Source organism: Oryzias latipes, chromosome 9 (genome assembly GCF_053564925.1).
Source record: "Oryzias latipes strain Hd-rR chromosome 9, Olatipes_Hd-rR_3.1".
In the NCBI taxonomy this organism is placed as follows: Eukaryota; Metazoa; Chordata; class Actinopteri; order Beloniformes; family Adrianichthyidae; genus Oryzias; species Oryzias latipes.
The window spans coordinates 35,668,192-35,695,850 of record NC_136245.1 but is presented as its reverse complement, the minus strand read 5'-3'; the positions used below and the strand labels follow the sequence as shown (position 1 = coordinate 35,695,850).

The window sequence follows — 27,659 nt, the reverse complement described above, 5'->3', positions numbered from 1 at the left end:
GTCAGGATCCAGGTGAGATTCAGGGCAGGCAGCAGGAAAAACAGGGTCAGGAAACAGAAGATCAGATCCAGGGAACACAGAACACACAAATGTGGACTTTTTACCAGAGTCTGCAGTGTAGGAAATGACGTAGCCATCCACAGTGGCAATGGCAGGTTGCCAAAGCAGTAGAGCCTCAGAGTCGGTGATGTTGACTGCAGTCAGTCCGCGAGGCTTATCCAGAGCTATGAACACACACATAGGAACACAAACTGTATTTCCTTCCATTGAAACTTTGGCTAAAAAAAACTCAGTTCCAAGAGCATCCAAGCTGATGCTTATTGCAGAAATAAAACTTTACATGTCTTTAACCCTTGTGCTATCTTAGATGACCCCCCCCCCCCCTTCCATTGAGGTGTTCTCCCTACCATGACAAAGGTGGATAAAGGTGGAAAGATTTCATGTAATCCATGGACACCAGTGAAGATCACAAATCATTGAAGAAAAAAGCTTCAGTCTGTCTAGTGGATCTAGATGACCCCACTCCCAAGATTAAAGTGCCTAGGAGAGCACAAGGGTTACAGCCCCCCTTTATGAATACCCTACAACAGGGGTCGGGAACCTTTTTGGCCAAGAGAGCCATAAACGCCACATATTTTTAATTGTAATTTTGAAAGAGCCATACAATAATGTGGTGTCTCTTTCCCACACTGATGCACGGAGACTTAACCTCTTTTAAGGTTCTTTATTCTGGTTACTGAAGACCGCAACAAACGCCGTAAAATTAATTCAGCAACTCCTGAATCTATCCCGCTGAGACGAAAGCACTTCTCCCAACTTTATATTCCCCTGCTCCCGCTCCAGCCCCTCCCATTTCCCTTATTCGGCCCATAGCTGAACCCCATTGGTCCAAACTACCTAACAACAGGCTGAGCGACAGAACTGAGAGCCAATCAGATCGCTGCATGATGCGTTCATTGAACTCCAGAACTTATAACGCGGCCCAACACCCACCCAGCCCAACTCAGTCCGCGACAATATGTTTAAAACTAAATATACAAATGAATGTGTGAATTTGATGTAATTTCAACATTTTTAAAGTACAATAAGTCTGTGGATTATTTTTAATAACATCGTTATGCTGTTGCTAATAAATGATGAGTATTTCTCGTGGTAGTTTTGCTGATGGTCTAGTCTGGTTGATATGTGGTGAGTTTCTGCTTCATGCAGGCGTTGATACTTTAAACGTGATCTTAGGTCTGAATGTACTTTAGATGTGAGACAGACTGCTCACATGCAGACGTGGAGCCAAACACACACTCACACGCTGCAGTGAGTGACGGGTAGCGGGTTTTAAGTGTTTATAATCCCTGCGCGATTCACCTGCTGCCGGTCCCCACAACCCCTCACCCCCACCCTCTGCTTTCTTCCTCACACCTCCCGTCCCCGCAACTGAAAGAGCGCGCAGTATTAGTATTAGGCACGGCAATTCACAGGTTTCCAGCTGGTACAAACTCTGAGAAAAATTAGATAATAGTAAACTGATATGCGGTGCAGATTTTTCTCCCCAAGCACCGATACTACTGCGCGCCTCTGGCATCGCATCGCGCACGAGAATGACTGGTCTAATGAAAAAAAAAAAAAGTATAATTAAAGATTTGTCTGCGAGCCACATGTGACCATCAAAAGAGCCATATATGGCTCGCGAGCCATAGGTTCCCGACCCCTGCCCTACAACATAATCCGATTACATCGCTGGGGCCACTCTCTGGAGACCTGGGTTTGGGGGCTTGCCGGGAAGCGCATGGTAGGGTTTAACTCAAAGGCATGGTGGACCTAACACCTGCAGAAGAGTTGAAAAAGGGCTGGTGCAATGTGGCAGGCGTATGCAGATGCATCACTGGTCCGATGCATATCAGTCTATCATCATATAGATATGCCTGAGTTCATATTGGGAAACAACTATGTTTATTAAAGTTCAACTTCTTCCTCAGCTCTCTAGAAGAACAACATTCTGTATTTTAAGATTCAAGTCGGACTCCTTTCTTCTTGCTTTTTGAGTTTTAGGTAGATTACTGTTTTGGTACTCTCTGACTCTGTTGTATGTCTCACTTTGTCAAGTTTGAGTATGTGTTCGTTGTCAACATACGTGTTCTTTTTCTTTTGTTTAAGTCTTTTCATCCTGCAGCATCTTTGATTTTTTTTTCCCCTTTCCTTTTTTAACAAAATGTTCATAGATGTTGTTTTCTACTCCTCATTATTTAGTTCTCTCTCTGAGACAAACTGATAAGTTTTTTGCTGAAGACAGATTTGGAAGGACCTCTGTTGTAAAGATGGATTCAGGTGCTGCCCAGAGTCCATCATGAATAACATGTGCTCACCTGTGGTGACGCTTTCAGATCCAGGTTTGCTCTCTCTCTCACCCTTGACAGCAACAATTGTGACCTCATAGGTGACCCCAGGAGTTAGGTTGGGCAGCACTGAGTGAAACTCAGAGCCGTCCACAGTCAGAGTCCTACCGTTTCCTGCAGGGAACATTAAGGTAAGTTTATGACAGAAGGGTTCTTGCAAGAAGAAGTCTCTGTTCATTTTTTCATTGTAGACCCTGGCTCACTTTTGAGTGGGGGCCTCTGTTCACTTATAGACAGACCAAAGTGGAAAAGTGAAATAAAGACAGCAAATGATGTAAGCAATGGTTATAATAATGGTTATGTACTCATGGTCATTTCTGAAGGCAATTTTATGATGACAAACATTTTCACAAAAAGGGATATTGTGACAAGTGGGATGAAAAACATGCTATGCCACCCCTTCAGTTTCATTTTTGTTTTTTCATGCCATTAGAATTCTGACTGCAGATGAGAAAGGAAAAATTCTAAACAGTTTTTTGGAATTGTTTAATTGTCTCCCAATCTCACGGCAAGCCGACGTGCCAGAAAGTTACCACTAGAGGGTAGCATCAGCCTTTCAGTGGAGCTGCTCTGCTGATTTGGGTACAAATGTAGAAACCTACAAAATTCTACATTCCTTGTGTCTTCCATGTGTACTTGGAGGTGAAATTGAGCTAATAGAATAAGTACGTCAGAAGAGTTGAAGATTTTATTTATTTAAAACAAAGAACAATGCACAACAGAACATTGATCACGTGAAACGTGGAAGGATGCATTGTGCCAGGTTTGACCAAATTTAGTTTATTTCCACCTGTAGTGACTATGAAAGTAAGAACGAACAAAAGAACTGATTGTTGAAATTTGAGTGGTATGACGTGATGAACACATTAAAAAAACAAACAGAGCAAATTTACAGAAACACAGAGGACAGCACCAGATTGAGGAAATACACACCAACGTGAGCATAACAGCACGTTATCTCACATTTCAAACACACTACCACACCTATTTATTACTCATTTTGATGAAACACTGACCTCCATGGGCAGGAACATAAGTCACCAAATAGCTGTCCACCTGAGCTCCCACAGTCATCCAGTGAACGGTGGCTGATGTGTCGGTCACTTCAGAGAAGTGGATGGCCTTGGGTGGGCCCAGTTCTGCATGAGAAAGAGCACACAGAACCATTCATTACATCAGTATTAAGTGATGCACTTCATGCTAAAGAGGAAGCTGCATTCAAAAAACATGTAAAGGAGTGACGGTTGTTAGGCATGCATCACATCATCCCACAAGCCTCAGGAAGTACACAAAGACACAGTAACAACCCCCCGCACTTCCACCCCACCACCAAAAAGAAGCTGATGCACAGACATCCTCCAAAATAAGATAGAGGTTGGACTGAGTGTTTGTAGACGGGAGCAGACTCCAGCAGGGAAAGACTGATGCCTGAGATAATGTCTGAAAGGAATGCTTCATCTGCATTTGGGCGGCCGTGGTGCAGCGGTAGGGCGGTCGACCCAATATCGTAAGATTGCAGGTTCGATTCCTGCCTTGCACACCCATGAGTCGAAGTGTCCTTGGGCAAGATACTGAACCCCACCTTGCCTCTGGGGGTAGGCGGGCGCCTGTGTTTGGCAGCGGAGCGGCCACCAGTGTGTGAATGTGTGTGTGACTGGGTGAATGGGTCAGTGACTGTAAAGCGCTCTGTACTTGTAGGAAGAAAGGCGCTATATAAGTATATGCCATTTACCATTTGGATCATTATGGGATGCTGCACTCCTCTCTAAAAGCAGTGTAAAGCCATCATGTGCTTCATAAGAGAACTTTGACAGGTTGCTGACATCAGTAAACCTACATGAGTTCAACACCAGGAAATGACGTGTTATCATCAGCTTTTACTGATAATAACACGGTGTTAGTGACTAAACAGGAGTTATCATCTGCTGTTATGGACTGAGGATCAAACAAAACAAACACATGTCAGGACCTGACACCAAGGCTTATGTTAAAGTCAGAAACCAAAGTCAACACAAGCATCTACAGCCAGAATAAACATCAGGACCAAAAGAAGCAGCTTGGTTCTTTTCATTTCTGTCCTTCCTGTATGTACCTGTTCTTACCCTCTCCATCACTGACTGGGACCGCTTTCCCAAAACAAGCCCAAACATTTCAACTTTGTACTCTGTGTCTTCAATAAGATCCACCAGTGCTGCGCTTCTTTCAGGCCCCCCCAGCACCACCTCCCTCGACAGGCCTGGGCCCTCTGCTGGGCTAACCATTATGACAAAGGTGTCAAAGGCATCGTCTTCAGCCGTCCAGGCCAGAGTAAAGGTTTCTTCTGTGACCTGATGGACTATTAGTCCCTGCACCTTCGGTTCGGTCTCTGAGTGACAACAAGAGAAAGTCAGTTTTTCTTTAGAGCTTTGATATTGGAAGAACAAAAATGCAAAATAAACATGTCTCAAAGTTTCATATTTAGCACATAAATAAAGAGAATTTATGTTGAGATGAATGAAGAAGGAAGTGAGGGCAGCAGAAGCTGTGGACAGATGGATGCATCAGCACTTTGTTAAAAAAAAAAAAAGAAAAAGCTTTGAAAGTGATCATCTGGACTTAGTTCGGTTTATTTTTATGTTTTTCTTTTTGCTGTGGAATTGTCCTGGAGGAATGAGAGTCTTTACAGATAGATGAGAGACAGAAGGTTAAAAAAAGAGGTAACGTAGGAAATCGGATTGTATGGTTTCTTAAAATAAAAAGGTTATTAGGTTCTTATCTCCTACAAACCAGATCGAATTCTGATCCTCACAGACCTGTTCTTCTTTTTTCTTTTTTAAATAATCTATTCTCCACTGCCGCTATTAGTTTTTCCCAAACGCTAAAACACGAAGTGCTGTTTTCTAAACCTGATCAAGTGCTTTAACTATTTTCTGAAAAAAAACAAAAAACTCACTGGTCAAAACCTAAAACTCAAACACAACGTGTTCTTACTTGAACCACAGGTGACTTTGACAACACACAATATACAAAAAGTGAACACAAAGAGGCAAAACCCCAATTCTGTTACAATACAACAATCACCATCAACAAACAAGTGATCAAAACTCAAGGCTATGTTGCAAATCAACTGCAGTGAATATTAAGACCCTTGTCGTATTTGTGTATGTTTTTTTTATTTGGTATTTGATTCATTCATTCATTTTCTATTCCGTCTTTCCCTTTCGGGGTCACGGGGCTGCCGGAGCCTATCTCGGCCACTTATGGGCGAAGGCCGGGGGACACCCTGGACAGGTCGCCAGTCTGTCGCAGGGTAGAATGTCCTCAATCACACAACCATTCACTCTCACACTCACACCTTGGTATTTGATGTTTAGTATATTGAGTGTTTGTGTAAGGGGGTTAAAGTTTTTTTGTATGTGTGTAGGTTCTTTTTTCTTTTCAGGTAGCCTGGATTGCTGCACTAAGGTCTTGTTGCTGCCCTGGATTGGAGGATGGGACTTTAAAAACCTGGCATCTGCACGGCCCCATGGGGGAAGAAGTCTTTGGCTGTAGCTTCCGGCTCTCCTTCCCCCCATTGACAACACTCGAGTGGTTTTGTGTGAGGCCTTTTGGCTGTGTAAGATTCTTGGTGAGATTTTGTGTGAACAATTCCCTAAAACTTTGTAACTTACATAAGGATATTTTTGTTGTGGTTATGGAGCAGTAGGGGTGAACTGCCATTTTGTTTGACTGTTTTCTCCTGTTTTTGGTTGAGGTTCAGGAAGACAGTTCAGGCTCTGTCATTTATTTTCACTTTGCTTTCTTGAAGGTCAGGCATTTGACATTTGAGTTAGTTCTGTTTTGTTTGTAAGATGCTCCTTCCTCTTTCCTTTTGTCATATTTACATTTGGGACAATAAACCCTATTATTATTTGAACAGACATTGGTTTTGGCAGCTTTATTATATTTCAGTCAGACAACTCTTGCAGTAAGAAATATTTATTTCACATACTTAATTTTCACATTCTTTAAGTTGGCATTCACATCTTTTTCGTTTGGCATAAGGCTCCGTTCAATTCCATGAGAAATTTCCATAAAACTTTCGAAGAATGAGCGCTGAAGGTAAGAAAGAGAATGAACAACTGCGCACCTGGGCTTAAATAGGAGGCTGAGCAGGTGAGTTAATTGACTGAACCGCCCCAGGGTAGTAACCTGTAAAACACTGCTGAGTGCCTGCCCGAAATACGACAAGTCACCATTTCTTGATTTTTGAGGGTTTACTTTTTTGCATTTTGGGTCATTTTCTCCTTCTTTGTTATGTTCCACATCTAGACATAGGGTACAGTTCTGGAAAAACTGACCCAAAACCGCACCAAACCCGCACAAAGACCCAAACTCACACCAACACCCAAACAAAGGACAAGAATTACAGATGTGATCAGGGCCACAGTTTTTGACCATGTGTTGGTCCAAACCATGAGGAAAGCGGGTCAAAGGTTCAACCCTCAACTCAGCAGCTTCAACCATACAGACATTCAATGGAGCAAACAGGTGAGTTCAATGTATGTACTGTAAAAACAGGTCAGCACCAAATGTCTGTTCACACACAAATGTCTCTAAGTTTGTTAAAATTATATAATTTGAGTGAAATCACATGATCTATTCAATGTTTTACGGTAAAATGTACTCTAAATGTTTGTCTTTTTTTACGTAAATTACAGTTACAGCAATTTGCATTTCTGCTAATTCATATCTAATATTACAATAAATGAACGACCCTGGGAGAATTCCAGACAGGCAACTCAGCAGTGCGTTTACCTGTTTACACCTCCCTATGGGCGTTTCAGCCCAAGTAACTCAACGGTTCCGCGTCCTACTTAAGAACCAGTTGTGCACTCTACGCCTCTTAATCCATTTCTGCGAGTGCTGCGTTTGTTACCCCTTCTCCCCGGCTGCCACCTGTGAGCTCCATTACAGGTAGTTTTATACCTGAAGTTTTCTATGGATATCTTGTTTTATTGTTTCTGAATGGAGCCTTATGCCAAACTAAAAGAAATATGAAAACAATGCATTCTCTACTACATGAGTTGTCTGACTGAAATAAGCATTTTATACAGATAAATGTATACTTCATTTAGGCTTTTTATACATTTTACTGTAAATTTTGAAATGCATCTTTTATACTTTCCTGTTTGCATTGTTTCACAGAGCTGTTAGACAGTCTAAAGCGGGTGGACGACCAGATCTATTCAACCAGCTACAGGACGCTCTCATTGTGCAAATGCTGGTTCAAAATAATGCAATAAAGAACTGCAATTTCAAAATGTTCAAGTAGGTGGAAGGTGGAATTAAATTATTTCTACGTCTTCAATGTGATTTACAGTTTTTTCTTTTTTTTGTTAGTTTTTTTTTTTAATGCAAGTTAATGGATAGGACACATGAGTTTATTAATGTGGCTGAGGATTTTTGTTTGTCAAAAAGGAGGAGCAGAGGTAGAAATATCATTGGTCAATGGGCCATAATGCAAATTCCAGGTCAGCGTGGGGGAAATGTCACACTTTGTGCTGTGATCATTAACCTGTCATTACATCATACAGCATCTTCTAACCTTTTTGGATGACCTTCGGGATGCTCAATTTCAACAGGAAAATGAGTTAGAAAATGCAGTTTTTGTTATTGGGACTGTCAATTTTCACAAAGTCTGATCAGACAGTGGTTCAACACAAATTCAAAATTTGTATTAGTTTTTCTTCCACCTTATTCTCTATACCGTAACCCAACTAAAGATTTTTTTTCAGCTTGAATGAATCGATGGATGGAAAAACTCCAACTCACTCAAACTGTTCAACTGGTTACCTGTATAAAAGACTCCTGTCCACACCTTTAAGGAGTCAGGCTGAACCTCTACCATGACCAAGACCAAAGAGCTGTCGAAGGACACCAGGAATCAGATTGTAGACCTTAACCATAGCCTACATTAACCCTTGTGCTATCTTAGATGACCCCACCCTTCCATTGAGGTGTTCTCCCTACCATGACAAAGGTGGATAAAGGTGGAACGATTTCATGTAATCCATGGACACCAGTGAAGATCACAAATCATTGAAGAAAAAAGGTTCAGCGCTCTGTCTAGTGGGTCTAGTTGATCCAACTCCCAATGGTAAAGTGCCTAGGATAGCACAAGGGATAAACTGCAGCTTGGTGAGAATGGATCAACTGTTGGAGCAGCATTTGAAAAATGGAAGATCACTGACAATATTCCTCCACCTGCAGCTCCATGAAACATCTCAACTAGTGGAGCAAATTATTTGGAGAACGGTGAGAAAAACAGTCCAGAACTACACAGAGGAACTAGTAAATGACCTGAAGATGGCAGGGACCATGGGAAAAAAGGTTGCTGTGGTAACACTCTGCCATCATAAACTCAAATCCTGCAGAGCGCCAAAGCTCCTCCTGCTTTAGACCCGTCTACAGGAGGATTCGGAGAAGGTCGTGATCAGAAGAAACCCAATTGGAACTTCTTGGTAGAAATTTCAGTCGGAGGAGGAGTAACATAACTGTAAAGCTTGGGGGTGGAAACATAATGGTTTGGGACAGGATGACTGCTCTGTATGAAGGAAACAATAAATGGATCGGTGTATGGCGAGATTTTGGACAAAAATCTCCTATCAGCGAGAACACTGAGGATGAAACACAATGATCCCAAACACATCACCACTGCAACCAAGGAGTGTCTAGGTAAAAGTCATGATTCTGGAGAATCCAGAATTAAAACTTCAATCCAGCCGCGAATCAGAAGAGGGAGTTCAAAATCTGTTTTCCAGCAACAGCCCAAAAACATCACAGCTCTGGAGAAGATCTGCAGAAAGAATGGACCTAAATGCTGAATATTTACGGGAAGCCTTTAACCTATGTCATTAAAACCAGGGTGACATTACAAAGTATTGAGGTGAACTTTTTTATAGACTGAATACTGCTTTTCTGCTTTTCTGCTCCATAAAACAAATAAACTCTTTAAAAATAAAATGTTGTGACTTTCTGTCTCACAGTTGAAGTTTTGATGAAGAATTCAGACCAATTGCATTTATATGATGCACATACACTTCTGCACAGTCTGTACCCCCCCCCCCCCCCCCCCCCCCCAATAAGAACAGTTTAGTCTGAAATATCTCTTGTGGAAATACGACCTTTTACTTTCAGGATTATTCTGATTTTTGATAGGTTTAGTTTTCAAACATTCCAGTTCCTGCAGAATTAAATGGAACTGGGGGAATGTTCAGAAAAGACCGGTTCCTTGGCTTTCCAGAACTTTACACTAAATGAGAAGCTCTCAGGGGTTCTTGAATTAACAAGAATACCCCTTTTTATTGTTGGGGGAGGGCTGTGAGGCAATGGTTTTGAGAAGAAACTGGAAATGAGAAGCAGGGCAGACAGATCCCAGGGAGCTGTCACTCTTCATTAGCTGCAAGTGGCATTAACCAGTCAGTTGGGGGGGGGCACACAACTATCAGCTAACATGTGATAGCTTGCTGCTGATTTGGCTGCCTCTCCTCCCACAACTACAAACTTCAACCCCTCTTAAGAGTTGAAGGAACACTGCTCACAAAAGGGAGTCTGTTCTTTCAGGGAGGGGCCAGAGACAGCTAACCTGCTGAAAGGCGGTTGTCCTCCCCTCTCAGTCTGGCCCAATAACTGGGCAGAGCTCATTAAAGCTCTGTCCACGTCTCATTTCATCAATCATGTTCTCATGTGAAACTCCCTCCCAGATCCTCTAAGTTTCATTACTTCCTGTAAAATGACGTAGGTTTCAGCTCAAACCCCCGCCCCACACACACACACACACCTCCTGCCCTCCCCAGCACCACAACCGTGCATAATGAGATCAAATTAGTCAGCAGTTGCATTCACAAGTCTGCATGTTGAATGGATTAAGTGAAACTAATGAAAAATGTTAGGAAGGTTTCACCACACCATTAGCATTTAGACAATGGGCCGCACTGAGTACCACATTCTGGTTGGCCTAAGAAGCCTTTGACACTGTCTCACAGGGGCTTGGGGGCCACAGCAGCATGAGAATGAAGAACGGTCCAAGTCTGCAGGACCTTGGGGTGCATACAGAACAGAGGCCTCACACAAAGTGACAAAGGCTTTTTCTTATTTCCCCAGTCTCCTCCCATCTTCTACATGGCTGATGGTGGTCAGGAAAAGTCATGATGTTCTGATAAACGCTGACATGTTGACAAACCAGAAACTTTTTACTGGCCCTCCTGGCTTTAGAAGTAGAAGATGGGAAGGGGGGGGGGGGTTACATTCCCCTCTAACCACATCACAGTTTAAGCCAACACATTTTAAATGGGGTTATTTGGAGCTGCAAATAAGCCCCCCCCCCCCCCCCCCCCCCCATTTTTCAATATATTTAAGTCGGATAATAGTTAACTTTACCTAAAAGAATGCATGAATGAACTTTGACCTTATTTAAAGGCCTGATTGAGAAAATTCAGCACATGGACAGAGGATGAGGTCCTCTGCACTCATGCATTTCACCTGTGTCCTGCACCGCTAAGGCTTGGTCACAGTCCATCAACATGCCAGTTTGTGGTAGTTTGCGTGCACAATCCAGCCAGTTCCAAGCGTTTATGTTAAGCTTTTGTTAAGTTAACCTCATTTTTGTTTTTTTGTTCAGACTTCTGTCTGTGGACAATCACTGCATTAATTGGCTATTTATTAAAATGTTTATCATTGGAATTACCTCTTTCTTCACCTTTTTTCTGAAATGATTCCTCTATTTTTTCCATACCATTCTTCACTTCTGACTCAACTCTTTTGACCATCACCACTTCCTGGGGTGTCAGCTGCCAGTAATCATCAGCCACAGTAGTGTCAGCCGACCACAATTCTAATAGTGAGTCAGTCATGTCTGTGTCCACAGACTCTTCATCATAACTGTTAGCAGCTGCTGACTGCAGGGACCAGATTGTTTACCCAGATGAAAACATTTTTGAACCTTTCAGCAAATATTTGACCCCGCTACATGCTCAACAGCTCACCAAAATGTGGACACACACCTGGTATCTGGTGAAAATGATTTCTAAGCATTGTGAATTTTGACCCCACCCCCAGGTGATGACATCATGGGACTAAAAATGTTTTAAAAATGAATGGGACAAGAATTGTGTATGGAGCAAAAACAATTACTTCCCATGTGCCAGGATTATCCACAGGAAGCTTTTTAATTATTATGGGATGCCACCGGACCTACGGCTTGGCAGCTATTTTCAGATTTGGCGATTTTCAGGTTTTCCCCCAATATGGAAGAATAAACTATTGTTCAAGGGATCTTAACAAAAGTTAACACAAGGATTTTCTACGATCGTATTATTGCGAAGCTACTGTGGAAAAAATGTTGGAAGTAGAAGTTGTAGATTTGGGTTAGGGTTAGGGTTAGGGTTGGGTGTGCACGTTCGCAACTGTTGCGTTCATAGCTAGTTTGCACAGTTTTTATCAATGTCTTAAAAATTCTTCACATGATTCTCTGTCTCAAGCTGAACAAAACAAAATTGCTTTTTTAAGACAGGGACAGCATATAATAATACAACAGTTAACCCTTGTGCTATCTTAGTTGACTACCCCCTTACATTGACGTGTTCCCCCTACCATGACAAAGGTGGATAAAGGTGGAACGATTTCATGTAATCCATGGACACCAGTGAAGATCACAAATCATTGAAGAAAAAAGGTTCAGAGCACTGTCTAGTGGGTCTAGATGACCCACCTCCCAATGTTAAAGTGCCTAGGATAGCACAAGGGTTAAAAATGCAAATTTAGAAGATTATAGCCTTTTAGGCTGATTAACATATTTAATCCCTATACCTATAATACGTGATATGGCTCTATTAGGAATTTGAACGTGTAAAAAACAAAAAATTCATAGAAAATTTTGCTGACTCAGCTAAAAAATGATATTTTTCTTAAAGTAAGAATTTGCTTGAAAACACACCTAGTTCCAGGTAAACTTGAAATTTGGGCATACTAAACCCCCCCCCCCCCCCCAAAAAAAAAAAAAAAATAATAATAATGACATCATAGTGGACGAAACTATCAAAAAAGTGAGTGGAGCCAAAATTTCTTATGGGCTTCAGAAAAAAGCTGAATCCGCTGATGAAACTAAAACCCACGAGTCAGAAAAATCCATAGGACGTTTTGAAATTATTATGGGATGGGTACACGACATATGGCTTGGTGACCATTTTGTTGCTAAATGTGAGATTGGGTAATTTTCATATTTTCCTACAAAATGAAGAAAGAAAACTTTAGTTTAAGTGATTTCATGAAATTTTACACACATGCCGCAAGGTTAATATCATATTTTTGGATTAGTTTCGCCTTCTCTAAACCTTATATGATTCAGTTTTACCATCTTTTTGTAACAGAATCTTTCCAGTCACATTGAAACCATGTGTTTAGAGGATAAGACTCAAAAGACAATTTAGCTGTAAATCCCAATATAGAACAGGAGTCACATTGGATTCAGCTGTCAGGAACTGGAGGTGTAGGAGCCAAAATGCAGGAAACTGGGCTTAGAGGCAGAAACGTAAACATTTAATAAATAAATGTAAACAGGACAAAATCCATGGAGAAACAAATAACAGATGACGAACAGAAAACCAGACACTTCTGCTCATTGAAGACAATTAACAGAAATAAAGACAGCTGTGGATGATTATAGAAAAGGCGCATGACATTGTTTGTCGATAGAACCTGTTAGGTTAGGACTGACTGGACGCATTTATGATTGGATTAAGGTTTTTTTATTTGATAGGTATGTTCATGTCAGAATAGGAAAGTCTTTTTCCAATAGACACTTAGTGGATAATGAAACCCTGCAAGGTAGTGTGATTAGACCTGTGCTTTTTTCCATTATGATTAATGATATCTATTATTCCATCGGATGTGAATTCAGGAAGGCATTGTTTGCAGATGATGGAGCCTTGTGGAAGAGGGGAAGGAATATTCGTTATGTGGAGAGAAAGGTGCAAAACGCAATTACAGAGGTGGAAACCTGGTCCTATGATTGGGGTTTCAAATTTTCAGTGGCTAGAACAAAATGCAAGGTTTTTACTGGGAAACATAAAACTGTTGTAAACTTAAAATTATATAAAGAAGTAATGAAGCAAGTGCATAGCTTTAGGTATCTTGGAGTCATATTTGATTCAAAGTTGAAATGGAAAGAGAATTCTGAGTAGGGAGATGTAAGAAAGTCATGCATATAATGAGATCCTTGAAAGGCACTGGGTGGGGAGCTATTGCACAGGCTTTGAAACAAATATAGATTACAATGATTAGGTCAGTTATAGATAATGGAATTATTGTTTACAATTCAGCTTACAAAACACTGTTACATAAAGTGGAGGTCATCCAAAATCAGGCGTTGAGTATATGTTCTGGGGCTATGAGGTCTAGCGTCGTTAAAAGTTGAAATGGGGGATCTGCCATTGAATCTCAAAGCTAAAAAACTGCTACTTAGCCATTGGGTGAAAATACAGGGTTGTGCAGATGATGATCACATGGTTAGAAGAGCTGGTACTCCCTGATGGGAGAGTGGTAGTGGGAAAAACGAAAGTGTTGGTTGGAAATTATCTAGATTGGCGAGACTGACAGAAATTCATGATAAGACCAGAGTTGAGAAGTTTTTGTACCCGGCCACTCATTACTGGGTTTTTCCAATCATAATAGTTAACTTTTATATCCAAATGGAGGTTTGCAAAGGGAAGGGAATTGGGTTGGAATCACAGCAGACAGATTAGATATTCATGCTTCATTTATTCCATTTACACATATGGATCTAAAGACCCCAAAACAAAAAGAACTGTTTTTTTCCTTTTGTAAATCCCACTAGTCTGTGTGATTGCAGGACAGGGGAAGAATCGGTGGGGCACATTTTGTGTCACCGTGAATTGAATGGGGAAAAAAGACGGCAACTGGAAGACAGAGTACGTTTACCAGAGGGAGAGTGGCTGAGTTTGATGAGGCTTTTGGGAGGGGAGCAGAATTTCAAAAAAGTTGTTATTGCTTTTTTGAGGAGAATATAAATTTTCTATAGACTAGTTAGGTAGTTGTACAATCCGCCTCACACTCGAACCCAGTAGGTGGCGGTATTGCCACCTACTGTGTTGCACCATGTCATTGGTGCCTCAGATAACGGATATATTTAGTGTCAGACCTGTAGTGAGGTAGCTATGAACTTCACCATAAATATGTTTTTTTTTTTCATTTCCCCAGTGTTTTATTTTTTACTTAGTACCCAGCTTCCTGCTCTGTGTTGAATTGATGCATCCCTCAGACGTCTGGCTACAGTAAAAGGTGACCCATTGACTAATATAGAGCATTTTTCTGAAATGTGAACCATCTGGTGGCTCTGAGGACAAGCGGAGCAGCAAAGACAAAAGCCCCAGCTCAGAATCCCCGGGTTAAATTTTTTTTTAAAAGAGGGCACTTTTCAATACAAGGCAAAAGGGGCGGGTGCTCCATCACCCCTATGTCTGTATGGCTACGTTCACACTGCAGGGCTTAATGCTCAATTCGGATTTTTTGAAAAAATCGGATTTGTTTGCTAGACCGTTCACATTTCCAAGTAAATCCGAACTTTTGTGATCTCCAGTGTGACCGTGACACGACCCAAACGAGACCCGCATGCGCAGAAGCCAGAAGAAAACTCAACGGTGAACGACGTCACTTGTTGTTTGAGGAGCAAACGTTAACAATGGATGTCAACAACAGTGTTGTCAAAAGCGGAGCTCTTTTTGTAATATTAAATTTATTTTCACGAAGGAGCAGCACAATTACAATCTTCTCATTTTAAGAAGGCAATGGAGTCGGGATCGTCTGTACCCACTGTAGTGGAAGAGGAATGTGTATGTGTTGGGGCCGCGCCCCCCCGTGTTTGTTTGTGCAAGGGCGTGCCGCGATAGAGAATAGGGGCGGGGGGGGCAGTGTGTGCGCGCATTCATGTTGTGTGTTACGGAGGAAGGATGACGGTAATAGAAGAAGGTTTCCCCCAGAATAAATGCTATGGACTCTTTATTAACCCGTTCTGGAGAATCTAAGGATCAGAACAGGGAGGAGGAGGAGGATCGCCTGGGTCCCCCGCGCTTCTGAGCACGGTGGAAAGGGGAGAAAGAAAAAAAAGTTATCGCGGGAAAGGTTCAACACCACGCTCTGCCATTTAGCTGGAAATTTTTTCAAAAACCGCCCAGCCCTGGAGTTTGGCCTGAATAGAGCGATTACCCCAACTATTAATCCAATCGGTGACCTCCCTTCCCTTCCAATGACTGGTCTCAGCAGCATCGTCCACCATGGTTGATGTTTACGTTCTCGTTCCCGCCTACTTCAACGCAAAATGATGACGTTTGTTGCGTGTCGATGACGTACGATTCGGAATCAAGTCGCCTGGCCGGTCAGACGGCGGTCGCAATTGAAAAGAACGGCTACAATTCGGAATCAGGACGGCAAACCCACGGGGCCTGGGTCGCAATTGAAAAGATCGGATCTGTGTCATTCAGACTGTCATGAAAAGATCGGAATTGGGCCGCTTAGGGGCAAAAAATTCGGAATTGGGTCGTTTCAGCCTGCAGTGTGAACGTAGCCTATGTTCCCTTTCTACACTCACATTAAATGTGAGTTTACAGGAGTTTACTCATGGTGGACCATGGTTCTGATCAAATAGAGCAATTTGTCAAATTTGACACACACTATGTTTCAGTTCTTTGCAGACAAAAACTTGAGGCTGGTGTCAGTAGGGAACTGTTATTATAGTTTGAATTTGACATGTTAAAAAGTCAAATTTTACACCAAAATGAGGTTTACAGCATGGTTTTGCTCACTTTTGATGTTCATTCATTTATTTCCTTTTTAATGACAACTGGGAGGTACATCACTTTCTTCAATGGGAAATCTCTTGGAATATCTCTCCAGGGGGGTGTCCAAATGGCCTCTGAAAGAGGAAGAGGTGCCCAGACAACCACAACTCTCTCATTTTGTAGAAAGACGATGATGTTCTGTTTGCTTCATCAAACTAAAACCTTCATCTCAGCCATTCACTGAAACGGCTGAGATGAGAATGGGCTCCTCCATGCCCAGGGCCAAGGTTCTCACGACATTTATATAATAAAAAAACTCTCTTCTACCCTCAAGATTCAAAGTGTCAACTATTATGAACAAAGGACCAAAGGGAGCGAGAATGTCAAACTAGTCAAATCTGACTTTACCTGAGACTATATATACTTAGCGCAGAGAAGATGATCTTGAAACTTGAAGATGAAACTTGACTTTCTAGACGAAGTAAAAGTTGTAACACTGTTTCCGTAGGTAACCCTGCGGAATGATCATTATCATATATATATATATATATATATATATATATATATATATATATATATATATATATATATATATATATATATATATATATATATATATATATATATATATATATATATATATATATATATATCTTGAGTAGTAGCATTCTAACAGAACCTTGTTCTCACATCTAGTCCATTGAAGATCTACCACGCCAGACAAGACCCAAGGTGTAGGCTGTGCAAAGAGGCGCCTGAAACAATCCAGCACATAACTGCAGGGTGTAAGATGCTGGCAGGGAAAGCGTACATGGAGCGCCACAATCAAGTGGCTGGAATAATATACAGGAACATGTGTGCAGAATATGGACTGGAAACCCCAAGATCAAAATGGGAAACACCTCTGAAGGTGGTAGAGAATGAGAAGGCAAAGATCCTGTGGGACTTCCAGATCCAGACTGATAGGATGGTAATGGCGAACCAACCAGACATTGTAGTGGTGGATAAAGAACAGAGGAAAGCCGTTGTGGTGGATGTGGCAGTGCCAAGCGATGGGAACATCAGGAAGAAGGAACATGAGAAACTGGAGAAATACCAGGGACTCAGAGAAGAACTGGAAAAAGCCTGGAAAGTGAAGGTGACAGTGGTGCCTGTGGTAATTGGAGCACTCGGGGCAGTAACCCCCAAGCTGGAGGAGGGGCTACAACAGATACCTGGAAAGACCTCAGACCTCTCAGTCCAGAAAAGAACAGGAACAGCTAAGATACTGCAGGACCCTCAAGCTCCCAGGCCTCTGGTAGAGGACCCCAGCTTGGAGGAGGAACCACCCGCGGAGGGTGAGAGGGGCGTTTTTTTTGTTTTTTTTATATATATATAAAATGTTAAAAAGAAATACTCTGTATTTTTTATTTCAATGGAGCTCTTCCTACTTTTGTTACTTTGTTATGCTTTTGTTGTTAAAATAGCTGAAAACCTGTACAAAAAACAGCCTATGTAAGAAACTACTGCCACTCTTCTCTCCACCACCAATTCAATTTAATTTATATAGCCCAAATTCACAACAACCGTCGTCTCAGTGGGATTCGTAAGTCTTGGAAGGTAAACATACAATAAAAAAGGATCATAAATGTGTAGAATTCAATAGGATAATATTAAAACTTTAACTAAACAGACTAAACTAAACTGGCATCCCTGCCCTTAGACCCACCTTCGCGGTGAGGAAGGGGGGTCACCTTATCCACTTTCCTCATTCCAGATGACAGAGAAAGTACCTTCCTCCCAATCCTCCTACATAACTGGGGGACTGGAGCTCCCCAGTTATGTAGGAGGACCTCCTGTTCTCAAAAGCCCATTTTAACTCCTCTGTAAAAGCCACATAGGACCCATTTTGTTTCTCTGCTCTACGCTTGTCCACTTTCTCTTCTACAGCCATCATCACACCACACTCCTCTGTTGTCTGGCTACAATCTCCCCGCTCATCACTTTGTAGTATCTGATCTCTTTGATTTCAACTTTTGTTAACTGGTCAGATCAGATCAGATGAGGTAAGACAGATGTGAGACAGATGTGAGACAGAGGTGAGACAGAAAATACAGCGTCTTGTCTCTGTTTGTGTGTGTGTGTGTGTGTGGGGGGGGGGGGGGGGGGGGGTTGCTCCAATTTGTGTATGCAAGGTCTTTTGCTGTGTATTAATCTGTCACATGGTCAATTTTACAAGTTTTTGAAGAAATATTTCTGAACCATAAACCAGTGCTGTAGTTTTGAAGAAGAGGAGCAGCAGAAAAAGAATAAGACCAATTCTACGGTGTTGATACCTGTAATAGTGTCAGCAAAAGTAGGCTCTAAAAGCTCCCCCCTGTGCACCCCATACAGAGTCACTCTGTACCAGGTGCTGGGGAGGAGGCCGGAGACGGCGAGGCTGCGAGTGTTGGCGGGTATGCTGTGGTTTTGCCACCCAGTGCCTGCTTCTGCGTCAATCACCTCAATCACAAAGGCATCAAGGGGCCCGTCCTCTACAGACCAAGACAGGGTGAAGCTCTCCCACAAGATGTCACTGATTGTGACATTGGTCACTTCCGGCATCTGCTCTTCTGGGTGATCATAGATAGCCACACCACAAACAGTGAAGAAAATGGTGACATTTGATTAGAGGAGCTTCCCGTTGTTGTATTGATACATTCATCCGTTTATTCCCTTTCAGGGTCACGCCAATCCCGGCCACATGGACAGGTCCCCAATCCGTCGCAATCCCACACTCACATTCACACCTATGGACAATTTAGTGTAACCAATTAACCCATGAAGCATGTTTTTGGACAGTGGGAGGAAGCCGGAGTCCTCGGAGAAGACCCACGCATCAAGGGGAAAACATGCTAACTCCAAACAGAAATGTCCCCCATTGGTGCTCTTTTTCAGGTCCCCCAGCTGGGACTGCCAAATCTGAGTTTCTGATTGGTTAACACGACGCAAAGACAATCATCAAGAGAATGCCAAGAGTGTGCAAAGCAGTAATCAAAGCTAAAGGTGGCTACTATGAAGAACCTACAATATGACATTTTCAGTTGTTTCACACTTTTTTGTTATGTATGGAATTCCACATGTGTTAATTCACAGTTTTTAAGCCTTCAGTGTGAATCTACAATTTTCATAATCATGAAAATAAAAAAAACTCTTTGAATGAGAAGGTGTGTCCAAACCTTCGGTCTGTACTGTATGTGCTGAGAATTACCGCAGATTGTTCGTTACAGAAAACACAGATGTCAAATATAATGGTCTAACGATAAGTAAAAACAATCTGCTTACTTGGTTGTTTTTTCTGGTACCGTCTTAGGTGAAAAAGTCTGTACAGAGCATCGGTAATAAACCAGTTTTAATTTAGGTTTTGGTTAAACTGCTACATCAATGGGAGGGTCTCTTTTTAATACAAACAGCAGTAAATTCTTTATTTGCAAACAGAATCAAAGTTTTCCTTTGTCTGTAAATAACATTTTAAACTCCTCTTTATTGAGATTAAAATAATCACAAAGCTTAGATTTCAGCTGACCTGTGGGTGCTGAAGCAGTTACAGGTACGCTGGTCCTGTGGCCCCTCTCTGCGCTGATGCTGATGGTGTACAACATGCCAGGGGTCAAACTCTTCATGGTGTAGGATTCAGAGCCAGCAGGCAGGACTTCCTCAGTCCTGTGACCCTCTGCTGACACATAGACCAGCCTGTAGGAGTCCAGCTTGGCAAGCGGATGCTTCCACCGCAGCAACATGGAGGTCTCAGTCACCTCGGCCACAGTCAGGTCTTTAGGAGCATCCAGAGCTGTAGGGGTATACAGAGTTAGAGGGGTTAGAACCAAACACAAAGACAGTCTCATCACTTTGTTTTGATGGGTTTCTGTGACCCACTCTTCTTCTGGGTTGTCATGCATACATAAATTATACAAGATTCAGCTCTGATACCGGGGGCCACCTCTTCTCTACTTCCGCCTGCCCAGATCTTGATCCCAAGTTCCTCAGATTCCCATCCTGAACCCATCTCCCTTTTTTACCACAGCTGTCTCTTATGCTCCCTCATGTAGCCCCACCCCTACCCCCGGTGAATGTTGGGTGCCGTCACGACTGCTCTGTCAGTGAGACAACACATCTCTATCTGCATGTTGTACTATGTAAATAGAAATAAACTGTAAATATGTGGTAAACACAAAAATAAGAGTGTTAGTTTAAAATGCCCAACTTAAATTCAAGTATTAAAAATATATGGTTCATATTTTTCAATTAAATATGAAAAGCACAATTTTGTTTATTGGTTGATTTTGGACTTTAGCGAATGCAGAACGAAAGGAACAAAACTGATGCAGACAGTTGTGTGCTGGATTGTTTCGGACAGTGGGTTTGTGCATGAGCACCTCAGACACGGTCTGGACGACAAAAGAAAGGCATCCAGCTTTCATTTCTGTTGGCATTTTCTCCTGTCTTTAACAGAAATACTATTTTGTTGCTTTTATGCTACGTGTTAGTAACAATTAGCATATGCACCACATAAGGTGTTGTAAAAAGGGGTGGAGCATACAAGATTTTTCTTCTACTCCTTTTCAAGTACATTGTTTTGTTTTATCTGTCTAAACTCTTGTGTTTATTTTCATTTTGTGTTTGAAATTAAATAATGTATGTCTAAATAGATGACAATAAATCAGCAGAATTTCTGAATAGGAGAAGGTGAGGTGGGGGGGGGGTGGGGGGGGGGGGGACTGCGATGATGTCCATCGGGTCAGTTGTCATGATGACGTTGTTCAGCCTGTTAAAGTTTTTCAGCAGCTTTCTTCTGGGGTTTGCAGACCTGACATTCTGGGTGATGGTAAAAAGAAATATCTGGACCGCACCTCTGAATGAGGCCGATTGAAGGACGGCGTCTCACCTGTCACCGCGTTGGTGGTTGCAGGTAAACTCTCCCGCTCTCCCCTCACAGCTGTCACGCCCATGCCATACTCCGTTCCCGGTTTCAGGCCTGCAAACATTGAGAAGAAAAGCTGCCTAAAAAGGGCTGGTATATCCTATTTGAGTGGCTGAAAAACGAGTGGGTGGGGGCCCAGTATCAAGTGTTTTGTTGCCTGTGCTAATGGGTAGTGCTCCATAGAAACACTGCATTGCTGGTGCAGCCTGATTAGGTTTCATGAGCAGTCATTCAGCAGTCTGTATTTGCATTGATGGATCTATAGAGTCCTTGTCCTAAAGCAAAAACACTCACTGAAGGATCCAAAAGCTTAAGAAGCCATTTGCTTACCTCTCATCCTGATTACCCATGATTCATTTTGAAGTCCTGCTGAGCTCAGAGCTTCTACTGCTTGAAATTACAACTAATGCTGAGAGCTGATTATAAAACCATGACAGTGAAAACAAAAACGGACAATAGGTCCATGAAAAAAAGGGTTTATGGTGGGCGGGTGTCAATGCTTTGGGGCGCCCAAGGACTAACAATGAGGCAAAACGGAGTTCCTCTTTAGAAGTTTGTCTATTTGATGTTTGTAGCCGCTACGCTGACGAGCTGTGGCTAAACAACTAACTGGCCTAATAAAGAAAAGCTAACAAGTACAGAAGAGTAAAGAAAACAAAAAAAGGCAAAAAACCTGAAGGACAAAGAAACAAATGGAAGGGATGAAACCATGGCAACATAATGTTAGGAAAGCATAGCAGAAAAAAGGTCACTTTTCTTTCCAAAATCAAATCTTACAGCAAAACCAACATCATATTATCGTTTTACGTCTGCAGGCACAGAAATATTTTTTAGCCTCAAAAATTCCTAAAACCAGCTTTAAACTCCATAAATCATAACTGGATTTCCTAAGAACCCAGTAAAAACTGTCTAGCTTAACAACAAATCTACTGCATTTTACTGTTGTCCAAAGGCACACATTTTGATTTGTCAGGTATAACTGAATGAAAGCCCCACATCAGAGCAGGAAAGTATTGATTTCCAGCAAAAGGTTTTTATTTTAGGTCTAAATGTAATAGAGAACTAGAAGAAACAGCTGCAACTAATACAACCTTTGACTTCTTAACTTTACTTCATCTGCTGGGCTTTACTTCACTAATCTAGACACAACATGGAAAGCCGCTGCAGAACATAGTCTGGTTCATTTATGTCATACCTGAAATTTTGGCCTGGGTGGACGTTTTGAGTCCAGAAGGGAAAAGCATTTCTCTGTGCTCGCCTCCAGACAGAGGTCCGTACTTGATGCGATAGTTGTCCACCTGAGCTCGGCTGTTTTCCCACTCCAGAGTGATGCTCTCATCAGTCAGCTCCACTGTCTTCAAGTCCCTGGGGGGGTCCAGGTCTGTGAGAGTCAAAGAAATAGATTTTGTTTAGAAATGCTTTGCTAGCGCCCCCCCCCCCCCCCCCCCCCCCCCCCATAAATCCCCTACAAGTTCTTTAAATACAACCTACACCTGATTGCTGCTATGAGACCGGAATAAATTCTTATCTTTTGATTTTTAAAATTGTATTATATTTTTATGGAACACCAGCTGGAAAAGTGCTATACAAATAACGTTTTATTCTATTTGATTTATAGAACTGACAAAAAAATACTTGTTTTGTTTCAGAAAAAGTACATAAAATATATAAACACTGGTAATGATTCAGAAGAAGAGTCTGCAATAAGACAGAACAGAACCATTTTAGTCTTCTCAAACGACTGAGATGATAAAAATCTGTTAGTCTCTGACTTCCTTCAGGAAAATGTTGAGTTTTACTTCTACCTCCACCATTAGTTATCCACATATTTCCTAGAAAGGAGAAAGTCCAAGAATAACTTTATAACTTTGCTCATGTGAACAACAACAGGGGTTCACTCATGTGGACACATGAACAAGGTGCTCATAAACAAAACCCTGATTGGTCTCCTAAGCTCTCAGCAGATGAGAAAAATCACAGAAAATAAGGTTGTAAAATTACCTGTGAGGAAGGAATGGTGGGCGGGGCTGCTGCTCTGATCACCTTTCCTTGCTTTCAGAGACACATCATACTGGGTGTCAGCAGAAAGGCCTCCGAGATGGTACTGAGTGTCAGTGGGGGGGAGTTCTACAGCCCTGCGATTGGCAGGATCCAGGTTTGGCCCGTAGGAGATGCTGATCCCGTCCACGTCTGCCACAGGCTGGAACCAGGTGACCAACGCTGTGTTGTCGGTCACGTCACGGACATCCACATGGCGTGGGGCATCAATCACTAGTGGAGTAAAATGAATGGGGGTGGGATTAAAGAAGAGAGTAAAAATTCACGTCTGATTTTCATGGCCTTTATTCAGGTTCCCATTTTCCCCTTTTCTGTAAATCAAATAACTAACTAAAACTAATAAAAACTTTTTGTGATCTCTTTTCTACCAATGTGTCTTAATTTATCAGAAATGTGTTGACTCTTTATAGAGCAGCACCGTTAAACACTGATGCTTGTCTACCTTGTTCCACCTGAATCATCCGCATGACCTCTTTCCACTTTTTTAGTCGATGCCGGTTCACTATGACTTATTTAAGCGTCAATTTCTCCACAAAACAAATTCCATCAAAAGTCTGTGAGCAACAGGAAGAGGAAATATAAAGTCTTGAGAAAGAAAGACAGTCTCTAACTACTTTTATAAAATCAGTCTTCTTGAGATCTTGGGTGTCTTTTTTGACCTTCTGTGGTCCGTAAAAGACCCGGTTCTATGATCTTTGTGTCTGAACCTTCAGATGAGGATCAGCAGGATCAGTCTAAGACTGCAGAGACAGAAGATGCTGCGACTATGATCTGTTACAAAACCTTACCTTAAATATTCCTGACAGTATTGCACCAGATGTTCTGGTTTCTGTTCAAGTAAACCTGCAGGGGAACTCCACCCTGAAGAGCAGCGTTCCTTTGTAAAGCATTTATGTTGATGCAGGTCAAGAAACCCTTCTTGAAATCGACGTCTTATCCATCAAACTCGAGAATTGCACGTCCATCCATAAGTGCTCGCTATGTTGCATCATCAAAAACATCAGAGTTGAACATTTTTTTCCAGCGGTACAGCCCACGGACATGAAGTCCGGGCGCGCATCTGTAGTCTTGATCCTCTCGAATCTGAGATCCAGATCAACCGCTGCTGGTAAAACTGTTTAAGCATCAAGTAGATGTAGGTCTGCAGGACGGAGCAGAAAGGAGGTACAGGTATCGGCACAGGGACAGCCTTGCTCTTAAAGAGAGCTGTCCCTCTCATCCACCCACCTTGGTTCCTAAATAGTGTAGTGTACTATAAATATCCCACCAGAGTGTTCCCCAGGGGCCACTCTGAATCAGCCTAGAAGAAGCAAAGACGGATCTTATTTACCTCTTTCTTCCAGAACATCGCCATTAAAGGGGCCTTTGTGTGTTTATGCGAGTCATGGTCATTTCCACAACTTATCTGTCTTTAGATCTCCTTAGTCTAAACATCAAAATAGGGACATTAAAAATGTAAAAACTCAAATCATTGAGGCAAAGACCTTTGAGATCTTTGAGAACCCATTCCAGGCCTGCCATGAGCAGAAGACACCGCTAGTTCTATAGAACCAACAACCCTCCACAGAGGTTGAATTGACTTGGGTTGGACCAGAGACCGGTCCAACCCAAGTCAACCCACTGCGATCTGGCTTTGACCATGACCCTGATTGTGCTGGAAGATGACACAGAAAAACAAGGCAAGAGCTTTGGCATGGCTCTTGGATATGACATGCAAGGCTTCTCTATGTGGAGTTTGGTCTGCATTTAAACAGATAAAAGCTCTTAGGCTGGTGGCCAAGCCAAAGGAATCAAGAGAATTCTTATCTGTTTTCGAATGGATCCTGGACTCACAAAGTGTTCCCTAAAAATGCTAGTGGGCTCACACAGCTTAACACCCATCAATCTTGTCAAGGATCGAGCAAGCAGACAAAATATGGTATGACCCATCTGCGGGAGAAACAGAATTATCTCATCTGTTTCCCTTCAGCTCAAACCAGGAACTGACTCCAGTCCTCTTGATGTCGACTACAGTATATGTGGAAGAACCTAGTAATTTCCTGGTTAAGGCGCTCCACTTGGCCGTTGGATTAAGGATGGTAGCCGGAGGTGATTAATGCACAGACCCTTCCACATCTTGCGCCACACATGTGAGGTGAACTAGGTACCACGGTCTTACACGATGTCCTCCCGGAAAAAAATTGTGCCGGAACACGTGATCAATGAGTCATTCTGCTGTTTCCAGAGCTGTGGCCAGCTAAGGCAAAGGGATCAGCCGGCAAGATTTAGAAAAACGATCAATAACTGAGAGGATGGTGGTGTTCCCTCTCGACTGTGGTAGATCTACTAATGATAATAATGGATTGGATTTATCTGCACTTTTCCAAATGCTCAAAGCGCTAACAGTGTGTCCATTATTTATTCACTCCTCATTCATACTTGGTGATTGTAAGCTACTGTTATAGCCACAGCAGCCCTGGGGCAGACTGACAGAGGCGTGGCTGCCAGTTTGCTCCTACGGCCCCTCTGGGCATCACTGGGATCATTCATACACATTCATACACCAGTGGAGCCACACTGGAGGCAAGGAGGGTGAAGACTGTCCCCACAACCACGGCTGGATGAAGCTCGTCTGCTGGACTTTTATATATGTAGTTGTAGATTTAGATAAGTTAATTCTTCTCTAAGATTTCTGGTAAATCGCCTGTCCGTCCTGGGGGAGGATCCCTCCTTCATGTGGGCACCCCTGAGGTTTCTTCGTTTTTTCCGGAATCCGTTTTTTTGGGGAGTTTTTCCTTACCGCGAAGGGGGGTCTAAGGGCAGGGATGCCAGTATAGCTTAGTCAGTTTGTTAGTTCATTTTAGTATTTTTCTATTGAACTCTTTGTAGTCGTGATCCTTTTGATTTCATGTTTTACTTCGAAGCCCATCGAGACGACTGTTGTTGTGATTTTGGGCTATACAAATAAAATTGAATTGAATTGAATTGAATTGAAGTGTCTTGCACAAGGACACAACGACAGTTGGCTGGGGGGGAACCCCTTCAATCATTGGACAACCTGCTCAACTGCCTGAGCCACTGCCACCCCAAACTGTGTCTAGACTCCTTAGTCTAAACATCGAAATGGAGACTTTAAGAGACACAAGTTAAAAAAAAAATGGAGACATTAAAAAAAGTAAAAATTAATCTGTGATGAATTCCACTGCAGTTTGCGACCAGGAACGTCCGTGGTATGGGCAGTGGATGCAGGAGGCCAGCCAGAGGCTGTCAAGGCGACTTAGCCATTTGGCAGGATGCATATCGAGTTACATACTGGACCATGTCTGCCTGCAGCGTGGGCCATCAAAAAAATTTTGCGGGTAATGCTTGAGTGATGGCCATACCTGGATGTCCGGCTGCAGGCAAATCATGCACAAGGTGGACAACCTGTTGCCGATGGGACAGAAGGACGTGCACCCTATCGGCTGGACAGAATGGCGGTGGAACCTCTGTGGCATTGTGCTCCGCCAACTCAGTCATTATGTCCCACTGTACAGGTGGCAGGATCAGCAATGAAGGCAAGACTAGTTCTGGTGCGATTGGTTCCTCCGCAGGTGTGTCGTGTAGACGAGACAGTACATCTGCCTTTCCATTCTTGGAACCAGAGAGATATGCAATCTGGAACCGGAAGCGTGAGAAGAACAGGGACCAACGTGCTTGCTGTGTGTCCAACCGCTTGGCAGACTTGATGTACTCTAAGTTCTTGTGCTCAGTTGGAACCAGGAAGGGGTGAGCTGATTCTTCGAGTCAGTGCCTCCACTCAGACAATGCCTCCTGCACGGCCAGCAGTTCCCAGTCGCCCACATCATAATTCTGTTCTGCGTCATTAAGGAAAAGTAGGCGCAAAGGAAAATCTTGGCTGGCTGACCATGACGCTGTGAAAGCACGGCTCAGACCTCTGCGTTAGAGGCATCCACCTCAACGATAAATTGCATGGCCGGGTCTGGGTGAAGGAGGATGGGCGCCTGGGTAAAGGGCTGTTTCAGTGTCCGTAATGCCTCTGTGGCTGCCGGGGTCCAGAGCAGATGGGAGCGCCCTTCAGTAAAGAAGTGAGAGGAGCCACCACAGAGCTGAAACCACGAATGAAGCGCCTGTAGAAGTTGGAAAACCAGAGGAAACACTGGCTGCTGTGTGAGTGCAGCATATGAGTGGAAGAGTAAGGCACCTCCAGTCCATAGCTCAACTATCTACGCTAGCGCTTTTCCAGTCAGGAGGGAGCATACCAGTGACACTTTAGCATCTTCCGTGGGATAGAGGCTCGATTGTTGGCGCAGAAACAGATCACACTGCAAGAGGAACGCCACGCATTCCCCGTTGAATTTGTCAAGAAACGTCATTCTCTGTCCCGGTGCGTAGGCGAGTGTTGATCCAAGCACGCTGTCTCTGGCAGCCGGTGATGACTGAGGCGGAGTGTGGATGCGGATGTGTCGCTGACAGGCA

General features: G+C 42.7%; 1 protein-coding gene across 8 annotated transcripts in view; it reads right to left on the bottom strand.

The window, feature by feature from the left end:
* Positions 1–27,659, bottom strand: part of tncb (tenascin Cb) — a 95,564-nt gene that overhangs the window by 10,666 nt on the left and 57,239 nt on the right. For 3 of the 8 annotated variants that reach the window (XM_078953450.1, XM_078953449.1, XM_023958081.2), the window contains exons 7-15: positions 23,145–23,414; positions 22,339–22,524; positions 21,108–21,197; positions 19,749–20,012; positions 18,520–18,795; positions 4,483–4,755; positions 3,407–3,529; positions 2,361–2,504; positions 105–224 (exon numbers count right to left, since the gene is read on the bottom strand). In XM_078953450.1, coding sequence (XP_078809576.1) covers positions 105–224; positions 2,361–2,504; positions 3,407–3,529; positions 4,483–4,755; positions 18,520–18,795; positions 19,749–20,012; positions 21,108–21,197; positions 22,339–22,524; positions 23,145–23,414 — 1,746 coding nt within the window. The remainder of the gene's footprint in view (positions 1–104; positions 225–2,360; positions 2,505–3,406; positions 3,530–4,482; positions 4,756–18,519; positions 18,796–19,748; positions 20,013–21,107; positions 21,198–22,338; positions 22,525–23,144; positions 23,415–27,659) is intronic. The other 5 variants (XM_078953453.1, XM_023958079.2, XM_023958080.2 and 2 more) reach the window with 2 other exon arrangements.